The following is a 19,910-nucleotide window of genomic DNA, read 5'->3' as shown; positions in this document are numbered from 1 at the left end:
ACCTATATCGTTGGTGCCTATGTGCACCACGACAGCTGGCTGTTCGCCCTCCCCCTCCAAAATGTTCTGTAGCCGCTCCGAGACATCCTTGATCCTTGCACCAGGGAGGCAACACACCATCCTGGAGTCTCGGTTGCGGCCGCAGAAACGCCTGTCTATTCCCCTTACAATTGAGTCCCCTATCACTATAGCTCTGCCACTCTTTTTCCTCCCAGCCTGTGCAGCAGAGCTACCCGTGGTGCCAGGAAGTTGGCTGCTGCTGCCTTCCCCTGATAAGTCATCCCCCCCAACAGCATCCAAAGTGGCATATCTGTTTGAGAGGGGGATGGCCACAGGGGACCCCTGCACTACCTGCCTGCATCTCTTACTCTTCCTGGTGGTCACCCATTCACTTCCTGCCTGTATACCCTTTACCTGCGGTGTGACCAACTCGCTAAACGTGCTATCCACGAGTTTCTCTGCATCGCGAATGCTCCACAGTGAGTCCACCCGCAGCTCCAGCTCCGAGATACGATCGGTCAGTAGCTGCAGGTGGACACACTTCCCGCACACATGGTCGGCAGGGACACTGGTAGTGTCCATGACTTCCCACATCTTGCAGGAGGAGCATATCACGGGTGCGAGGTCTGCTGCCATGACTTGTCTTAGCTTAGTTACCCCTTTTAAATTACGTTGAAATTAGAAAATGTTAACTGTACTATACTAGGGACCTAGGTTCACTAAAAAAAAACACTATCTGCTATAAAACCTGCAGATCTTCCCTTGACACCATCCAGGACAAAGCAGCCCGCTTGATTGGTACCCCATCCACCACCCTGAACATTCACTCCCTTCACCACCGGCGCACTGTGGTTGCAGTATGTACCATCTACAAGATGCACTGCAGCAACTCGCCAAGGCTTCTTCGACAGCACCTCCCAAACCTGCGACCTCTACCACCTAGAAGGACAAGAACAGCAGGCACATGGGAACAACACCACCTGCACGTTCCCCTCCAAGTCACACACCATCCCAACTTGGAAGTAAAGGGTATTAGGGGTTACGGGGAGCGGGCAGGAAATTGGACATGAATTTAGATTTGAGGTTAGGATCAGATCAGCCATGATCTTATTGAATGGCGGAGGAGGCTCGAGGGGCCGATTGGCCTACTCCTGCTCCTATTTCTTATGTTCTTATGAAATATATCGCCGTTCCTTCATTCTCACTGGGTCAAAATCCTGGAACTCCCTTCCTAACAGCAGTGTGGGAGAACCGTCACCACACGGACTGCAGCAGTTCAAGAAGGCGGCTGACCACCACCTTATCAAGGGCAATTAGGGATGGGCAATAAATGCCGCCCTCGCCAGCGACGCCCACATCCCATGAACGAATATAAAAAAGTTACACATCATTCCCGACTTGGAAATATATCACTGTTCCTTCATCATCACTGGGTCAAAATCCTGGAACTCCCTTCCTAACAGCACTGTGGGAGAACCTTCACCACACGGACTGCAGCGGTTCAAGGCGGCGGCTCACCACCACCACCGTCTCCACGGCAATTAGGGATGGGCAATAAATGCTGGCCTTGGCAGCGATGCCCACATCCCATGAATGAATTTTTTTTAAAAGCGTGGGAAATAAATTTGGTGATTTGCAGGCACAAGTCGCCAAGTGGGACTATGATGATATAGTGGCAATAACGGAGACCTGGCTCAAAGGAGGGGTGGATTGGGTACTTAAGATTCCTGGCTACAAGGTATTCAGGAAAGATAGGGAAGGAAAGAAAGAAGGGTGAGTACCAGTATTGATCGAAGAAACTATTACAGCACTGAAAAGGGATGATTCAGTTTTGGAGTCCAAGACAGAATCTATTTGGTTAGAATTATGGAACAATAGAGGAGCTATTACACTACTGGGTGTATACTACAGGCTACCAAATATTGGGAAGGAGACAGAAGAGCAAATTTGCAGGCAAATTACAGAAAGATGCAAGAACTATGGAGTAGTGATAATGGGGGACTTCAATTATCCCAATATAGACTGGGACCGTAACAGTCTAAAGGGCAAAGATGGGGAGGAATTCCTTTAACGTGTACAACAGAACTTCTTGATCAGTGTGTTTCCAGCCCAATGAGGGAAGAAGCAGTGCTGGATCCAGATCTGGGAAATTAAGTGCAGCAGGTGGAACATCTAGCAGTGGGGGAGCAATTGAGGAACAGTGATCATAATATCATTAGGTTCAGAATAGTTTTGGAAAAGGACAAGGAACAATCAGATGTAAAAATATTAAATTGGAGGAGGGCTAATTGCAGTGAGTTGAAAAGGGATCTTGCCCAGGTGAATTGGAATCAAAAATTGGCAGGCAGAACAGTAATTAACAATGGGAGGCCTTCAAGGAGGAGTTGGATCGGGTACAGAGTAGACACGTCTCTACGAGGGGGAAAGGAAGCGCATCCAAAGCTAGAGCTCCCTGGATGACGAAAGATATAGAGATTAAAATGAAACAGGAAAAGGAGTTTTATGACAAATGTAAGGTTCATAATACAGTAAAGAACCAGGCTGAATACAGAAAGTACAGAGGAGATCTAAAAAAGGGAATAAGAGGAGCGAAGAGAGAGTATGAGAATAGATTAGCGACTAACATAAAAGGGAATCTGAAAATCTTTTATAAACAGATAAATAGTAAAAGGGTAGTTAAAGGAAGGTTAGAGACAAAAAAGATCTTCTTGGAGGCAAAGGGCACGGCTGAGGTACTAAATGAATACTTCGCACTGGTCGTCACAAGAGAGAAGGATGCTGCCATTGTAGCAGTAAAGGAGGAGATGGGAGCGATATTGGATAGAATAAAAATAGATAAAGGAGGTACTTAAAAGATTGGCAGTACTCAAAGTAGAATAGTCACCCGGTCCAGATGGGATGCATTCTCGGTTACTGAGGGAAGTAAAGGTGGAAATTGCGGAGGCTCTGGCCACAATCTTCCAATCCTCCTTAGATATGGGGATGGTACCAGAGGACTGGAGGATTGCAAATGTTACACCCCTGTGCAAAAAAAGGAGAGAGGGATAAACCCGGCAATTACAGGCCAGTCAGCCCAATGTTGGTGGTGGGGAAACTTTTAGAGACAATAATCCAGGACAAAATAAATTGGCACAAGGAAAAGTATGGGCTAATAAATGAAAGTCAGCACGGATTTGTAAAAGGAAATTGTTTGACTAATTTGATTGAGTTCTATGATGAAGTAATGGAGAGGGTTGATGAGGGTAGTGCGATTGATGTTGTGTATACGGACTTTCAAAGGGCATTTGATGAAGTATTGCATAATAGACTTGTTAGCAAAATTGAAGTCCATGGGATTGGAGGGAAGTATACAGTGGTGTTCCCCAGGGGTCAGTATTAGGACCACTGCTCTTTTTGATATATATTAATGACCTGGACTTGGGTATAGAGGGCATAATTTGAAAGTTTGTCGATAACAAGGGAATTAGGGGTTATGGGGAGCGGGCAGGAAATTGGACATGAAGCTGAGTTCGGATCGGTCAATGCCCTGTGGGTGGCGGAGAGGGCCCAGGGGCTATGTGGCCGGGTCCTGCTCCGACTTCTTGTGTTCTTTAGATTTGTGGTTGGGATCAGATCAGCCATGATCTTATTGAATGGCGGAGCAGGCTCGAGGGGCCGATTGGCCTACTCCTGCTCCAATTTCTTATGTTCTTATGTTCTAACACGAAACTCGGAAATGTAGTAAACAGTGAGGAGGATAGTAACAGACTTCAGGAGGACAGAGACAGACTGGTGAAATGGGCAGACACATGGCAGATGAAATTTAACGCAGAGAAGTGTGAAGTGATACATTTTGGTAGGAAGAACGAGAGGCAATGTAAACTAAATGGTACAATTTTAAAGGGGGTGCAGGAACAGGGAGACCTGGGGGTGAACATACACAAGTCTTTGAAGGTGACAGGACAAGTTAAGACGACTGTTAAACAAGCATATGGGATCCTGAGCTTTGTAAATAGAGGCATAGAGTACAAAAGCAAGGAAGTTATGCTAAACCTTTATAAAACACCAGTTAGGCCTCAGCTGGAGTATTGTGTTCAATTCTGGACACCACTTTAGGAAGGATGTCAAGGCCTTAGAGAGGGTACAGAGATTTCCTAAAATGGTGTCAGGAATGAGGGACTTCAGTTATGTGGAGAGACTGGAGAAGATGGGGTTGTTCTCCTTCGGCAGTTAAAGGAAGCTTAATAAAAGTATCCAAAATCATAAACGGTTTAAGGAGAAACTGTTTCCAGTGGCAGAAGGGTCGGTAACCAGAGGACACAGATTTACGGTGATTGGCAAAAACCAGAGGCGACATGAGGAAACTTTTTTTTTAAAATGCAGAATTGTTATGATCTGGAATGCACTGCCTGAAAGGGCGGTGGAAGCAGATTCAATTTTTTCCCTTCAAGTATTTATCCAATTCCCAGAAATTGGATAAATGCTTGAAGGGAAAAAATTGACAAGGCTATGGGGAAAGAGCAATGGAGTGGGACTAATTGGACAGCTCTTTCAAGGAGCCAGCACAGGCATAATGGGCCAATTGGCCTCGTTCTGTGCTGTAACACGCTATGATACTATCACAATGGCTGGCCAAATCCTTGGTCAAAGTGGTGAGTTTCAAGGGGGGTCTAAAAGGAGGACAGGCAAAGGGGTTTAAGGAGGGAATAGAATGTGGAACCTAAGTGGCTGAAGGCACAGCTGCCAAATGTTATGTGGGGGGTCGGGGGGAAGAGGTGATGCACAAGAGGCTGGAATCAGACGAAGGGGGTTCCAGGGCTGTTACAGAAATTGGGTTGAGAATTTTAAATTTGAGGCATTGGAGGAACAAGAAGCCAATGTAGGTTGGCAAGGAGTGGGGTGATGGGTGAGTGGAACATGGTGCAGAAGATATGGGCAACTGAGTTTTGGATGAGCTAAAATTTACGAAAGATGAGGAATAGGTCAGCCAAGAGTAAATTGGAGTAATCGAGTCCAGAGATGATAAGGCATGGATGAGGGTTTCAGCAGCAGATGGGCTGATATACAAAGGTGCAAGTAGGTAGTCTTTGTGATGGAGAGAAGATGGGGTCGAGAGCTCAACTTGGGATAAAATAGGATGTCAATGTTCAAACAATTTGGTTCACAGCTCATCCAAGACAGGATGTCAGAAGAAGTGTCGTAGCTGGCACATCTCCAGCAATGGCTTCGCTTCAGTGGAGGTGGATGGTGCAACGGACTGTCAAAAGCGGCAGAGAGTTTGAAGTGGAATATAATACAACATGGTCACAGTCACATAGAATTCTGGTCAAGACTTTAATTAGGGGTGTTTCAATGCTGCAAAGGCAGAAACTTGACTGGTGGGGTTCAAAGAGAGAGGAATCCACATGGAATTGGAAGGTGACAACATGTTCAAGGACTTGAGGAAAGGGAGTTTGGAGTGGACCATTACAATAATTACAGTTTCTGACGCAGAACCAGCAAGTTAGTGCACTATATTCGGATAATCTTTATCAAAGGAGAAATAACATTTTGCATGTCTGTGAGTCAGTAGTACACAGCACAAATAGTAAGGCTTCAACTCATCACACCTCCAAAATATGGAGAAAAAAATACAAATCCCAGTTCAATCCTAGCCAGAAGATCTATTTCTAAACAATAGAATTAATACAGGATGCACGGTAACCTGGCCTCTTATTCTTTTCAATGCTCGTGTTGTTCAGTTTCCTTGTATTACACACCACGGCCTCAGAGATGTGAGCAGCGAAGCAACCTGATCAAAGTGCTCTGCCAATTTGGATCTGAAACTGGTCAGTTGGAAGTGCATGAGACCAATCAAGGGTGAGCCTCCCCCTCACCCCCCCCAAAAGATTGAGGCACAATGGTCTAGCCCTTAAATTATTGCCTTGGACACCACCAGGGAGCACCCTTCCATCATCAAAAAGAGCTCAGTCCCAAAAGTTCCTCCATATGACATGACCTACATTGGTGAAAGTTGTCTTTTGAGAAGGGGAAGAGGAAATAAAGCAGCAGAGAAAAAGAGGCAGTTGCACAAGATGAACTTCTGTTGTAAATTGGGATTCAAAAACAAGACTGCCTCACTTGGAGTGGTTTGGTGGGGGGGGGAGGGGGGAGTGTGGGGAGGAGTGGGGCCCAACAGTTGCTGGCTTTCTCATTCACTATACTTTTTTAAATGCTGAAGTATAAAACAAAACATTCCTCCTTTGAAGGCATGAAATAAGGGAAAATGTACTGGCAAGTTCTTTTCCTTAGAACTACATACAACAGCTTTCTCTGCACAAACTCTGAAGAGTGTGTCTAACAGATGAATACATGAATATTTTGGAAGGAACTCATGCAATGAAGTTATCTCTTTCCTTTCATTACATTACCCTCTCTCCATTTATAATCAGCATTTCACAAACATTTCTTATTCTCTGGGCAGAGTCTGTAGTGTCTGCCCTATATCATGAAGCAATGATACAGATATATTTGCTAAGGACTATTTTCATGGGAACTATTAGTGAGACTATAAGTTTATCCATAACAGTGCTGTCACTCTGATTTCATCAGTAATCATCAGCATACACAGTTTTCGTTTTGTCCACTTGAACTGTAAAAAAGGACTCAAGACAATTCTAGATTTGGTGCTTCCCAATTTCAGCTGTGACTGAAAAGAGTACTTTTAGTTGTGCAACACTACGGTAAAATACTGTCAGATACAGATTTGTCACTGGTGGTTAAGTGCATTTTTCCTATTGTGTATTGGTGCCAAGTGACAACACTATAACTAACAGTAAGGAAACAAGTTGGTTTAAACAAAAACGCAGGTTACCTAAATAAGATGACAGACAACTCTGATCAGAGAAAGAAACCATCCTAAAGATACTCTTCAGCTGCCAAGTGCTGACAGTAATTAAACAGAGCAATTAATGTAATGAAAGGAATGCCTTACCGACCAGGAATTCCTGCCTCTTTTCAAACCAAGCAGCACAGCACAATCACAGCAAGAATTTCAACTTGCTAGGACGAATGGCTTGTTGCACTTCATTTATTTCAAACTGAGTAGTACTAACTCTGCATATTGCACAAGCATTTGCCACACATCTCCACTTATTTCATGCCCTGCTGTAATATGCAGGACGGCTGAAATGGTGCATTCTTTACCTAGTGTGGAGGTTGACTGTTGCTGCTGAGGAGAAGGCTGAGTCTGGACTATCAGACAGGGTTGCACAGGTCTCTGAGGACTCCCAGAATACGTAGGACCTGATACCAGAGGGGAACCGTGCAACTCTAAGGACGGAAAAACAAGCATTCAGAACTATGAGCAAGAATTATGAACCCTCCAGAAAACTTCACACAAAAATAAATCCTGGTACCAAGAAAGGCATTTTTGATTTCCCCAAATGAATCTGACCAAAATGTGGCCTTCTCAGTTGGTCTCAGTGGTAAATGAGGGAAGCATGGCGGGGAGAGAGGTTAGAATAGAGTCTCATCAATAGAGGGCCTCTGTGGGAGATGAGCTTTGCCCCTGGGGGAAGAGAGGAGTGGGAAGAGCTTTACTCATGTGAGATCTCCATGAGAAAGGCGGGGAGGGGGGAGGGAAGAGAGGGGGAAGCATCACCTGTGCAGGACCTCTTTGGGTGATGGAGGGTAGTGGGGAATGTGGGAGTTCCTGGGGGCGGGGCGGGGCGGGAGGATTGTCTCACCTATCTGAGAGCTCCTGAGGGCGGAAGCCCCATCTATAATGGACCACCTCCTGCCTGGCAAGCTTTCCACCACTTTTGAATTTGATGGTGCTCACAGGATATAATACACCGTAACATTACTCTACCCCAACTATGAAGCATAACCAACTCCACCTGGAATACTGGTCAAGAACAGACAATCCTCCACAAGTTCAGCTGGCCAGTTTAGGCAGGCAGGCAGCCCTAAGACTCTAACCAGCTGTCTGTGAAACAAGAAGGAAGTGGCTTCTAGCTGCTCAGCAAAGGTTCAACACTTGCACATGCCTGCATGTCATCTATTTGAAAAATTCTCAGCACTTACCTTGCTGAATCTGCTGATGTTGTGTGTAGCTTGGAGGATGCTGTGGATATTGCATGTAACCTGGAGGACTCTGGGGAGCATACGGACTGGGTACAGGACTGTTTTGCTGAGTCATGTATCTGTTGGTAGAACTTGACTGGGGTGGTACAAAGCGACTGTAGACAAATAGGAAAGAATGTTTACCCACGTTCCCACATTTATGCAGTTCATTCATACTGTGCAATTGTGTGGAAGCTAATGGTCGGCAGGTCTGCTTTCCTCCACTGAGTCCTACACAAAACTACTGTGACCAGTTCAAAGTTCAGTGTTTAGTGCTACATAAGAACATAAGAAATAGGAGCAGGAGTAGGCCAATCGGCCCCTCGAGCCTGCTCCGCCATTCAATAAGATCATGGCTGATCTGATCCTAACCTCAAATCTAAATTCATGTCCAATTTCCTGCCCGCTCCCCGTAACCCCTAATTCCCTTTACTTCCAGGAAACTGTCGATTTCTGTTTTAAATTTATTTAATGATGTAGCTTCCACAGCTTCCTGGGGCAGCAAATTCCACAGACCTACTACCCTCTGAGTGAAGAAGTTTCTCCTCATCTCAGTTTTGAAAGAGCAGCCCCTTATTCTAAGATTATGCCCCCTCGTTCTAGTTTCACCCATCCTTGGGAACATCCTTACCGCATCCACCCGATCAAGCCCCTTCACCATCTTATATGTTTCAATAAGATCGCCTCTCATTCTTCTGAACTCCAATGAGTAGAGTCCCAATCTACTCAACCTCTCCTCATATGTCCGCCCCCTCATCCCCGGGATTAACCGAGTGAACCTTCTTTGTACTGCCTCAAGAGCAAGTATGTCTTTTTTTAAGTATGGACACCAAAACTGTATGCAGTATTCTAGGTGCGGTCTCACCAATACCTTATATAACTGCAGCAATACCTCCCTGTTTTTATATTCCATCCCCCTATCAATAAAAGCCAACATTCCGTTGGTCTTCTTGATCACCTGCTGCACCTGCATACTAAAGTTTTGATTTTCTTGCACTAGGACCCCCAGATCCCTTTGTACTGCAGTACTTTCCAGTTTCTCGCCATTAAGATAATAACTTGCTCTCTGATTTTTCCTGCCAAAGTGCATAACCTCACATTTTCCAATATTGTATTGCATCTGCCAAATCTCCGCCCACTCACCCAGCCTGTCTATATCCCCTTGTAGGTTTATGTCCTCCTCACTCTCTACTTTCCCTCCCATCTTTGTATCATCTGCAAACTTTATTATGTTACACTCGGGGATGTATGTACACAAATCTTTGAAGGTGGCAGGACAAGTTGAGAAGCCTGTTAAAAGGGCATTTGGGATCCTTGGCTTTATGAATAGAGGCACAGAGTGCAAAAGTAAGGAAGTTACATTAAACCTTTATAAAACACTAGTTAGGCCCCAGCTAGAGTATTGTGTTAAATTCTGGGCATCACTTTTTCAGAAGTATGTCAAAGCCTTAGAGAGGGTGCAGGAGAGATTTACTAGAATGGTACCAGGGATGAGGGACTTCAGTTACGTGGAGAGACTAGAGAAGCTGGGGTTGTTCTCCTTGGAACAGAGAAGGTTAAGGGGAGATTTGATAGAGGTATTCAAAATTATGATGGGTTTTGATAGAGTAAACAAGGAGAAACTGTTTCCTGTGGCAGACGGCTCGGTAACCAGAGGACACAGATTTAACCTGACTGGCAAAAGCACCAGAGGCGACACAAGAAAACATTTTTCTTTTAAAAAACGCAGCGAGTTGTTATGATGTGAAATGCGCTGCCTGAAAGGGTGGAGGAAACAGATTCAATATTAACTTTCAAAAGGGAATTGAATAAATACTTGAATGGAAAAAATTTACAGGTCTATGAGGAAAGAGCAGGGGAGTGGGACTAATTGGATCGCTCTTTTAAAAAGCTGGCACAGGCACGATGGGTCGAATGGCCTCCTTCTATGTTATACCTACTATGGTTTGTTCAACCTCTACATCCAGCGGCATTATATTGAAACCCCAGCAGAAACTGCGTCAGGGCTGCAAAAATATATTACTCCACATAACTTCCTCCCGAGACAACTGAGGGTAGCCTATTGTATATTGGGCCGTTAAGTGGTCACAGAACACTGAGCTTGAACTTTCTCTGTGCTTCGTACCCACCAGGGAATTACGCCAAATACAGTGTACTATCCGATTCATAAATCTGGGCTTTCCTATTTTCTTGTTCCCATATAAAGCTGCCAGAATCAAATAAATTGTTCTATATGTACTGAAACCTCAGTCCACCCCAACCTACTAAGCTTTAGGCACTTAGCAGACTGAGGTGTTGGGGTCTATTGGTACCAGTCCAAGAACCAGGGGGCGAACCATTTCTACACATTAGGCCTGTGTAGTGAAAAACATGCTACTGAAGGAATCTTTCAGAAAAATTGAGGTTGATGCCTTGCTTGTCAACTTGCGAGAATGATACTGGGAGGTGCTGGTTGGAACAGAGTCCTTAACTGGTAACAAGCTGCAGAGATCTGCAATGCACAGAAGCGGTTAAGGAAATTGCCTGTTCACGGCTGAAGACAGTGATGCTTTCGTCACTTGTTCAACTTGGTCACCAGAACCATTACAGAAATCAGAGGTGGATCACTGAACTCAGGAGAGCTGCAGAGTTGAATGGGCTCTTCAGGCAGTGTGTTTGCATGTACCAGCTGGTGAATGCAATGGAATTGATGACTCATAAAATTGAAAACTTTGAAAATTTATGAAACTTTACGCACAGACCATTACCCTTTGCTTCCTGCCATGAGCCAATTTTGGATCCAATTTGCCACTTTCCCTTGGATCCCATGGGCTTTTACTTTTTTGACCAATCTGCCATGTGGGACCTTGTCAAAAGCCTTGCTAAAATCCACATCGACTACATCAAATATGCTACCCTCATCGACCCTCATTACCTCCTCAAAAATTCAATCAAATTAGTCAGACACAACCTTCCCTTTAACAAATCCATGCTGACTGTCCTTGATTAATCCGTGCCTTTCTAAGTGACGATTTATACTGTCCCTTAGAATTGATTCCAATAATTTGCCCTTTTATACTCAATGCCTCTATTTATAAAGCAAAGGATCCTGCATGCCTTTTTAACAGGCTTCTCAACTTTTCCTGCCGCCTTTAAAGACTTATGTACACCCCCAGGTCTCTGTTCCTGCACTCCCTTTAAAATTGTACCATTTAGTATATATTGCCTCACCTCATTCTTTTTACCAAAATGAGACACTTCACACTCCTGTGTGTTAAATTTCATCTGCCATGTGTCTGCCCATTTCACCAGTCTGTCTATGTCCTCCAGAAGTCTGTTACTATCCTCCTCACTGTTTATAACATTTCCAAATCTATACCCAAGTCCAGGTCATTAATATATATCAAAAAGAGCAGTGATCCTAATACTGACCCCTGGGGCACACCACGATATACTTCCCTCCAGTCTAAAAAACAACCAATCATTACTCTCTGCTTTCTGTCCCTTTGCCAATTACATATCCACACAGCAACTAACCAACTACAATAATCGAAAATGCAGAAAAGATCAGAGGGCTATTAAACTTTTTCCCGACGTGCATGGGCAACAAACGAGACTGCTGACGAGAACAAGGAGAATGAAGTCAGGTATTTGGTGGTGTGTGGAGAGTGCCTAATTCCAACTCTCGGAAGGGGCAGTATTCCAAGCTGGTTTTTCCTTTGATGGCAACATATCCTAAATGTATATAGAAGCTGAACAAATGAGCTGGTACATGCAAACACACTGCCTGAAGAGCCCATTCAACTCTGCAGCTCTCCTGAGTTCAGTGATCCACCTCTGATTTCTGTAATGGTTCTGGTGACCAAGTTGAACAAGCGGCGGCGGACTTGAACGGGAGCAGAGGAGAGAGACCGAGAGCGGGGATATAAAGAGCGGTGGCACGAGGCCCGAGACCAGAGCGGCAGCGGACTTGAACGGGAGCAGAGGAGAGAGACCGAGAGCGGGGATAGAAAGAGCGGTGGCACGAGGCCCGAGACCAGAGCGGCGGCGGACTTGAACGGGAGCAGAGGAGAGAGACCGAGAGCGGGGATATAAAGAGCGGTGGCACGAGGCCCGAGACCAGAGCGGCGGCGGACTTGAACGGGAGCAGAGGAGAGAGACCGAGAGCGGGGATATAAAGAGCGGTGGCACGAGGCCCGAGACCAGAGCGGCGGCGGACTTGAACGGGAGCAGAGGAGAGAGACCGAGAGCGGGGATATAAAGAGCGGCGGCCCGAGGCCCGAGACCATAGAGTCATAGAGTTATACAGCACGGATAGAGGCCCTTCGGCCCATCGTGTCCGCGCCGGCCATCAAGCCCAGTCTAATCTAATCCCATATTCCAGCATTTGGTCCGTAGCCCTGTATGCTATGGCATTTCAAGTGCTCATCCAAATGCTTCTTGAATGTTGTGAGGGTTCCTGCCTCCACAACCCTTTCAGGCAGTGAGTTCCAGACTCCAACCACCCTCTGGGTGAAAAAGTTCTTTCTCAAATCCCCTCTAAACCTCCCGCCTTTTACCTTGAATCTATGTCCCCTTGTTATAGAACCCTCAACGAAGGGAAAAAGCTCCTGAGTATCCATCCTATCTCTGCCCCTCATAATTTTGTACACCTCAATCATGTCCCCCCTCAGCCTCCTCTGCTCCAAGGAAAACAAACCCAATCTTCCCAGTCTCTCTTCATAGCTGAAGCGCTCCAGCCCTGGTAACATCCTGGTGAATCTCCTCTGCACCCTCTCCAAAGCGATCACATCCTTCCTGTAGTGCGGCGACCAGAACTGCACACAGTACTCCAGCTGTGGCCTAACCAGTGTTTTATACAGCTCCATCATAACCTCCTTGCTCTTATATTCTATGCCTCGGCTAATAAAGGCAAGTATCCCATATGCCTTCTTTACCACCTTATCTACCTGTTCCGCCGCCTTCAGGGATCTGTGAACTTGCACACCAAGATCCCTCTGACCCTCTGTCTTGCCTAGGGTCCTCCCATTCATTGTGTATTCCCTTGCCTTGTTAGTCCCTCCAAAGTGCATCACCTCGCACTTTTCCGGGTTAAATTCCATTTGCCACTGTTCCGCCCATCTGACCAACCCATCTATATCGTCCTGCAGACTGAGGCTATCCTCCTCGCTATTTACCACCCTACCAATTTTTGTATCATCAGCGAACTTACTGATCATACCTTTTACATTCATATCCAAGTCGTTAATGTAGACCACAAACAGCAAGGGCCCCAGCACAGATCCCTGTGGTACCCCACTGGCCACAGGCTTCCAGTCACAAAAACAACCTTCGACCATCACCCTCTGCCTTCTGCCACTAAGCCAGTTTTGTATCCAAAGTGCCAAGGCACCCTGGACTCCATGGGCTCGTACCTTCTTGACCAGTCTCCTGTGCGGGACTTTATCGAAGGCCTTACTGAAATCCATGTATACCACATCCACTGCGTTACCCTCATCCACACGCCTAGTCACCCCCTCAAAAAATTCAATCAAATTAGTCAGACATGATCTTCCCTTGACAAAGCCATGTTGACTATCCCTGATTAATCCTTGCTTCTCCAAGTGGAGACTAATTTTGTCCTTCAGAATTTTTTCCAATAATTTTCCTACCACTGATGTTAGGCTCACTGGCCTGTAGTTCCCCGGTTTTTCCCTACTCCCCTTCTTGAATAATGGTACTACATTAGCGGTTCTCCAGTCCTCTGGCACATCCCCTGTGGCCAGAGAGGTTCTGAATATATGTGTCAGAGCCCCCGCAATCTCCTCCTTTGCCTCACACAGTAGCCTGGGATACATTTCGTCCGGGCCTGGGGATTTATCCATTTTTAGGCCTGCTAAAACCGCCAATACCTCCTCCCGCTCGATGTTAATATGTTCGAGTATATCACAGTCCCCCTGTTGTATTTCTATGTCTACGTCGTCCTTCTCCATAGGCCCGAGGCCCGAGACCAGAGCGGCAGCGGACTTGAACGGGAGCAGAGGCGAGAGACCGAGAGCAGGGATATAAAGAGCGGCGGCCCGAGGCCCAAGACCAGAGCGGCGGCGGACCTGAACGGGAGCAGAGGCGAGAGACAGAGAGCGGGGTAATAAAGAGCGGCGGCCCGAGGCCCGAGACCAGAGCGGCGGCGGACCTGAACGGGAGCAGAGGAGAGAGACCGAGAGCGGGGATATAAAGAGCGGCGGCCCGAGGCCCGAGACCAGAGCGGCGGCGGACCTGATCGGGAGCAGAGGAGAGAGACCGAGAGCGGGGATAAAAGAGCGGCGGCCCGAGGCCCGAGACCAGAGCGGCGGCGGACCTGAACGGGAGCAGAGGAGAGAGACCGAGAGCGGGGATAAAAGGGCGGCGGACCGAGGCCCGAGACCAGAGCGGCGGCGGACCTGATCGGGAGCAGAGGAGAGAGACCGAGAGCGGGGATAAAAGGGCGGCAGACCGAGGCCTGAGACCAGAGCGGCGGCGGACCTGATCGGGAGCAGAGGAGAGAGACCGAGAGCAGGGATATAAAGAGCGGCGGCCCGAGGCCCGAGACCAGAGCGGCGGCGGACCTGAACGGATCAAAAACAACAACAGAAAACCAAGGAGTGACGTCACAGGACAGCAGGTAAGTGATTGGCTGGTGAGTATTACTGTTTTTTTTCTCTAAATTAGGGCATTGGTTTAAACTAAGAGCTGGGAAACTAAGCAGCTTTTATAGCAGGTAGTGTTTTTTTTTAAGCGAACCTAGGTCCCTAGTATAGTTAACATTTTCTAATTTCAACATAATTTAAAAGGGTAACTAAGCTGAGGCAAGTCATGGCAGCAGGCCTCGCACCCGTGATATGCCCCTCCTGCAAGATGTGGGAAGTCATGGACACTACCAGTGTCCCTGCCGACCATGTGTGCAGGAAGTGTGTCCACCTGCAGCTACTGACCGATCGTATCTCGGAGCTGGAGCTGCGGGTGGACTCACTGTGGAGCATCCGCGATGCAGAGAAACTCGTGGATAGCACGTTCAGAGAGTTGGTCACACTGCAGGTAAAGGGAGGACAGGCAGGAAGTGAATGGGTGACCACCAGGCAGAGTAAGAGGTGCAGGCAGGTAGTGCAGGGGTCCCCTGTGGCCATCCCCCTCTCAAACAGGTATACCGTTTTGGATACTGTTGGGGGTGATGGCTCACCAGGGGAAGGTGGCAGCGGCCAGGTTCATGGCACCGTGGCTGGCTCTGCTGCACAGGAGGGCAGGAAAAAGAGTGGCAGCTATAGTGATAGGGGACTCGATTGTAAGGGGAATAGACAGGCGTTTCTGCGGACGCAACCGAGACTCCAGGATGGTATGTTGCCTCCCTGGTGCAAGGGTCAGGGATGTCTCGGAGCAGCTGCAGGGCATTCTGGAGGGGGAGGGTGAACAGCCAGTTGTCGTGGTGCATATAGGTACCAACGATATAGGTAAAAAACAGGATGAGGTCCTACAAGCTGAATTTAGGGAGTTAGGAGTTAAACTAAAAAGTACGACCTCAAAGGTAGTAATCTCAGGATTGCTACCAGTGCCACGGGCTAGTCAGAGTAGGAATGACAGGATAGCTAGGGTGAATACGTGGCTTGAGAGATGGTGCAAGAGGGAGGGAATCAAATTCCTGGGCCATTGGAACCAGTTCTGGGGGAGGTGGGACCAGTACAAATTGGACGGTCTGCATCTGGGCAGGACTGGAACCAATGTCACAGGGGGAGTGTTTGCCAGTGCTGTTGAGGAGGGTTTAAACTAAAGTGGCAGGGGGATGGGAACCGATGCAGGAAGTCAGTGGGAAGTAAAGTGGTGACAGAAACAAAAGGGAGTAAGGGAGAGTGTACAAAACATGACCGGACAGATGGTCTGAGAAAGCAGGGCAAAGACCAAGGGAAGTCTAGATTAAACTGCATTTATTTCAATGCAAGAAGTCTGATGGGCAAGGTAGATGAACACAGGGCATGGATGGGTACATGGGACTGGGATGTTATAGCCATTACTGAAACATGGCTAAGGGACGGGCAGGACTGGCAGCTCAATGTTCCAGGGTACAGATGCTATAGGAAAGATAGAGCAGGAGGTAAGAGAGGAGGGGGAGTTGCGTTCTTGATTAGGGAGAACATCACGGCAGTAGTGAGAGAGGATATATGCGAGGGTTCGCCCATGGAGTCTATATGGGTAGAACTGAAAAATAAGAAGGGAGAGATCACATTGATAGGATTGTACTACAGACCCCCAAATAGTCAACGGGAAATTGAGGAGCAAATATGTAAGGAGATTACAGACAGCTGCAAGAAAAATAGGGTGGTAATAGTAGGGGACTTTAACTTTCCCAACATTGACTGGGACAGCCATAGCATTAGGGGCTTGGATGGAGAGAAATTTGTTGAGTGTATTCAGGAGGAATTTCTCATGTGGGTGGCCCGACGAGAGAGGGGGCAAAACTTGACCCCCTCTTGGGAAATAAGGAAGGGCAGGTGACAGAAGTGTTAGTGAGAGATCACTTTGGGACCAGTGATCATAATTCCATTAGTTTTAAGATAGCTATGGAGAAGGATAGGTCTGGCCCAAAAGTTAAAATTCTAAATTGGGGAAAGGCCAATTTTGATGGTATTAGACAGGAACTTTCAGAAGTTGATTGGGAGAGTCTGTTGGCAGGCAAAGGGACGTCTGGTAAGTGGGAGGCTTTCAAAAGTGTGTTAACCAGGGTTCAGAGTAAGCACATTCCTTATAAAGTGAAGGGCAAGGCTGGTAGAAGTAGGGAACCTTGGATGACTCGGGAGATTGAGGCCCTAGTCAGAAAGAAGAAGGAGGCATATGACATGCATAGGCAGCTGGGATCAAGTGGATCCCTTGAAGAGTATAGAGATTGCCGGAGTAGAGTTAAGAGAGAAATCAGGAGGGCAAAAAGGGGACATGAGATTGCTTTGGCAGATAAGGCAAAGGTGAATCCAAAGAGCTTCTACAAGTACATAAAGGGCAAAAGAGTAACTAGGGAGAGAGAGTAGGGCCTCTTAAGGAGCAACAAGGTCATCTATGTGCGGAAACACAAGAGATGGGTGAGATCCTAAATGAATATTTCACATCGGTATTTACGGTTGAGAAAGGCATGGATGTTAGGGAATTTGGGGAAATAAATAGTGATGTCTTGAGGAGTGTACATATTACAGAGAGGGAGGTGCTGGAAGTCTTAACGCGCATCAAAGTAGATAAATCTCCGGGACCTGATGAAATGTATCCCAGGACGTTATGGGAGGTTTGGGAGCAAATTGCGGGTCCCCTAGCAGAGATATTTGAATCAACGACAGCTACAGGTGAGGCGCCTGAAGATTGGAGGGTAGCAAATGTTGTGCCTTTGTTTAAGAAGGGCGGCAGGGAAAAGCCTGGGAACTACAGACCGGTGAGCCTGACATCTGTAGTGGGTAAGTTGTTAGAGGGTATTCTGAGAGACAGGATCTACGGGCATTTGGAGAGGCAGGGACTGATTAGGAACAGTCAGCATGGTTTTGTGAGAGGAAAATCATGTCTCACAAATTTGATTGAGTTTTTTGAAGGGGTAACCAAGAAGATAGATGAGGGCTGTGCAGTAGACGTGGTCTACATGGACTTTAGCAAAGCCTTTGACAAGGTACCGCATGGTAGGTTGTTACATAAGGTTAGATCTCACGGGATCCAAGGTGAGGTAGCCAATTGGATACAAAATTGGATTGACGGCAGAAGACAGAGGGTGGTTGTAGAGGGTTGTTTTTCAAACTGGAGGCCTGTGACCAGCAGTGTGCCTCAGGGATCGGTGCTGGGTCCGCTGTTATTTGTTATTTATATTAATGATTTGGATGAGAATTTAGGAGGCATGGTTAGTAAGTTTGCAGATGACACCAAGATTGGTGGCATTGTGGACAGTGAAGAAGGTTATCTGGGATTGCAACGGGATCTTGATAAATTGGGCCAGTGGGCCGATGAATGGCAGATGGAGTTTAATTTAGATAAATGTGAGGTGATGCATTTTGGTAGATCGAATCGGGCCAGGACCTACTCCGTTAATGGTAGGGCGTTGGGGAGAGTTATAGAACAAAGAGATTTATGAGTGCAGGTTCAGAGCTCCTTGAAAGTGGAGTCACAGGTGGATAGGGTGGTGAAGAAGGCATTCAGCATGCTTGGTTTCATTGGTCAGAACATTGAATACAGGAGTTGGGATGTCTTTTTGAAGTTGTACAAGACATTAGTAAGGCCACACTTGGAATACTGTGTACAGTTCTGGTCACCCTATTATAGAAAGGATATTATTAAACTAGAAAGAGTGCAGAAAAGATTTACTAGGATGCTACCGGGACTTGATGGTTTAACTTATAGGGAGAGGTTGGATAGACTGAGACTTTTTTCCCTGGAGAGGAGGAGGTTTAGGGGTGATCTTATAGAAGTCTATAAAATAATGAGGGGCATAGATAAGGTAGATCGTCAAAATCTTTTCCCAAAGGTAGGGGAGTCTATAACGAGGGGGCATAGATTTAAGGTGAGAGATACAAAAGGGTCCAGAGGGGCAATTTTTTCACTCAAAGGGTGGTGAGTGTCTGGAACGAGCTGCCAGAGGCAGTAGTAGAGGCGGGTACAATTTTGTCCTTTAAAAAGCATTTGGACAGTTACATGGGTAAGATGGGTATAGAGGGATATGGGCCAAGTGCAGGCAACTGGGACTAGCTTAGTGGTATAAACTGGGCGACATGGACATGTTGGGCCGAAGGGCCTGTTTCCATGTTGTAAACTTCTATGATTATTTGATTTAAAAGAAAAGAATGGTGGGAATGTGACAGAATTTTCCTTTTAACCATACAGAACTGACAAATACAACATGATATTGGATCAAGTGACCAGACACAAGCTTTTGGGGATCAGCACCTTTATCAGCAGGTACATGTATTGGTACCACCTGAAGAGCCCAGACAATCCAGTGTTAGTTTCATCTATTTAACTGTTATAAATGAGAATTGTACACTACTATTAACATTAGATATTTAAAAACAAGTCACTATTGAATGAAGTTCTGGAGATTGTAGCGATGTGATGTGTTGCATATTACCTGGAAGGACTGTGTGAGATTGTGGACTGTTGAAATGTGGAGGATGCAGGGCTCCCGTGTATGGAATTCTGGGGTAGTTTGTACTGTTGGTGTTGGATGATCTGTTGCTGCATGATACCTGAAACACAATGTGTTCATACAGTGAACCCAATTCAAAGAATAAACAAACTTGCATTTATATAGCACCTTTCATGACCTCAGGATGACCCAAACAGCTTTATAACCAATTACTTTTAGAAGTGGAGTCCCTTGTTTTTGTAGGAAAACATGGCAGCCAAATTGGACACATTAAGGTACCACAAACAGCAATGAGATAAATGAGCAGATATTCTCTTTTAGTGGCGTTGGTTCAAGGATAAATATTGGCCAGCACACAGTGAGAACTCCCCTGCTCTTGTCATGGAATCTTTTATGTCCATTTTTGAGGGCAGACAGGGCCTCAGTTAAACATATGATTCAAAAGATGGCACCTTTTATAATTAAATCGAAGATATACGCATTCACAGTTTCACCCGTTACAAAATCATTTTTTCCTTGGTAGGGAAGAGTTGACCTGATCAGGGCTCCAGGGTAATTATAAAAATAAAGATTTACTAAAGTGTGCTGCATGGTTTCTCCAACACATTGTGCCATCAGTTTTGAAACATAGTTTTACATCCACAGTAATTTCCCAATTCCAGCAGTGCAATCTGCCAAATGTAGGCACTGCCTTACAGAAGTTTGGAAAACGACAGCCAAGTCACCCCTGGTT

The 19,910-nt window shown here is 46.3% G+C and overlaps 1 protein-coding gene across 1 annotated transcript in view; it reads right to left on the bottom strand.

The window, feature by feature from the left end:
• nipblb (NIPBL cohesin loading factor b) overlaps positions 1 to 19,910 on the bottom strand; it is a 690,432-nt gene that overhangs the window by 448,490 nt on the left and 222,032 nt on the right. Inside the window, exons 5-7 of the mRNA XM_067977852.1 lie at positions 19,160 to 19,277; positions 8,047 to 8,201; positions 7,165 to 7,290 (exon numbers count right to left, since the gene is read on the bottom strand). Of these exons, the coding sequence (XP_067833953.1) occupies positions 7,165 to 7,290; positions 8,047 to 8,201; positions 19,160 to 19,277 (399 nt within the window). The remainder of the gene's footprint in view (positions 1 to 7,164; positions 7,291 to 8,046; positions 8,202 to 19,159; positions 19,278 to 19,910) is intronic.

This window comes from Heptranchias perlo, unplaced genomic scaffold (assembly GCF_035084215.1).
Source record: "Heptranchias perlo isolate sHepPer1 unplaced genomic scaffold, sHepPer1.hap1 HAP1_SCAFFOLD_182, whole genome shotgun sequence".
NCBI lineage: Eukaryota > Metazoa > Chordata > Chondrichthyes > Hexanchiformes > Hexanchidae > Heptranchias > Heptranchias perlo.
Note: the sequence above shows the minus strand (reverse complement) of the source record. Positions and strands in the feature narration are given on the sequence as shown.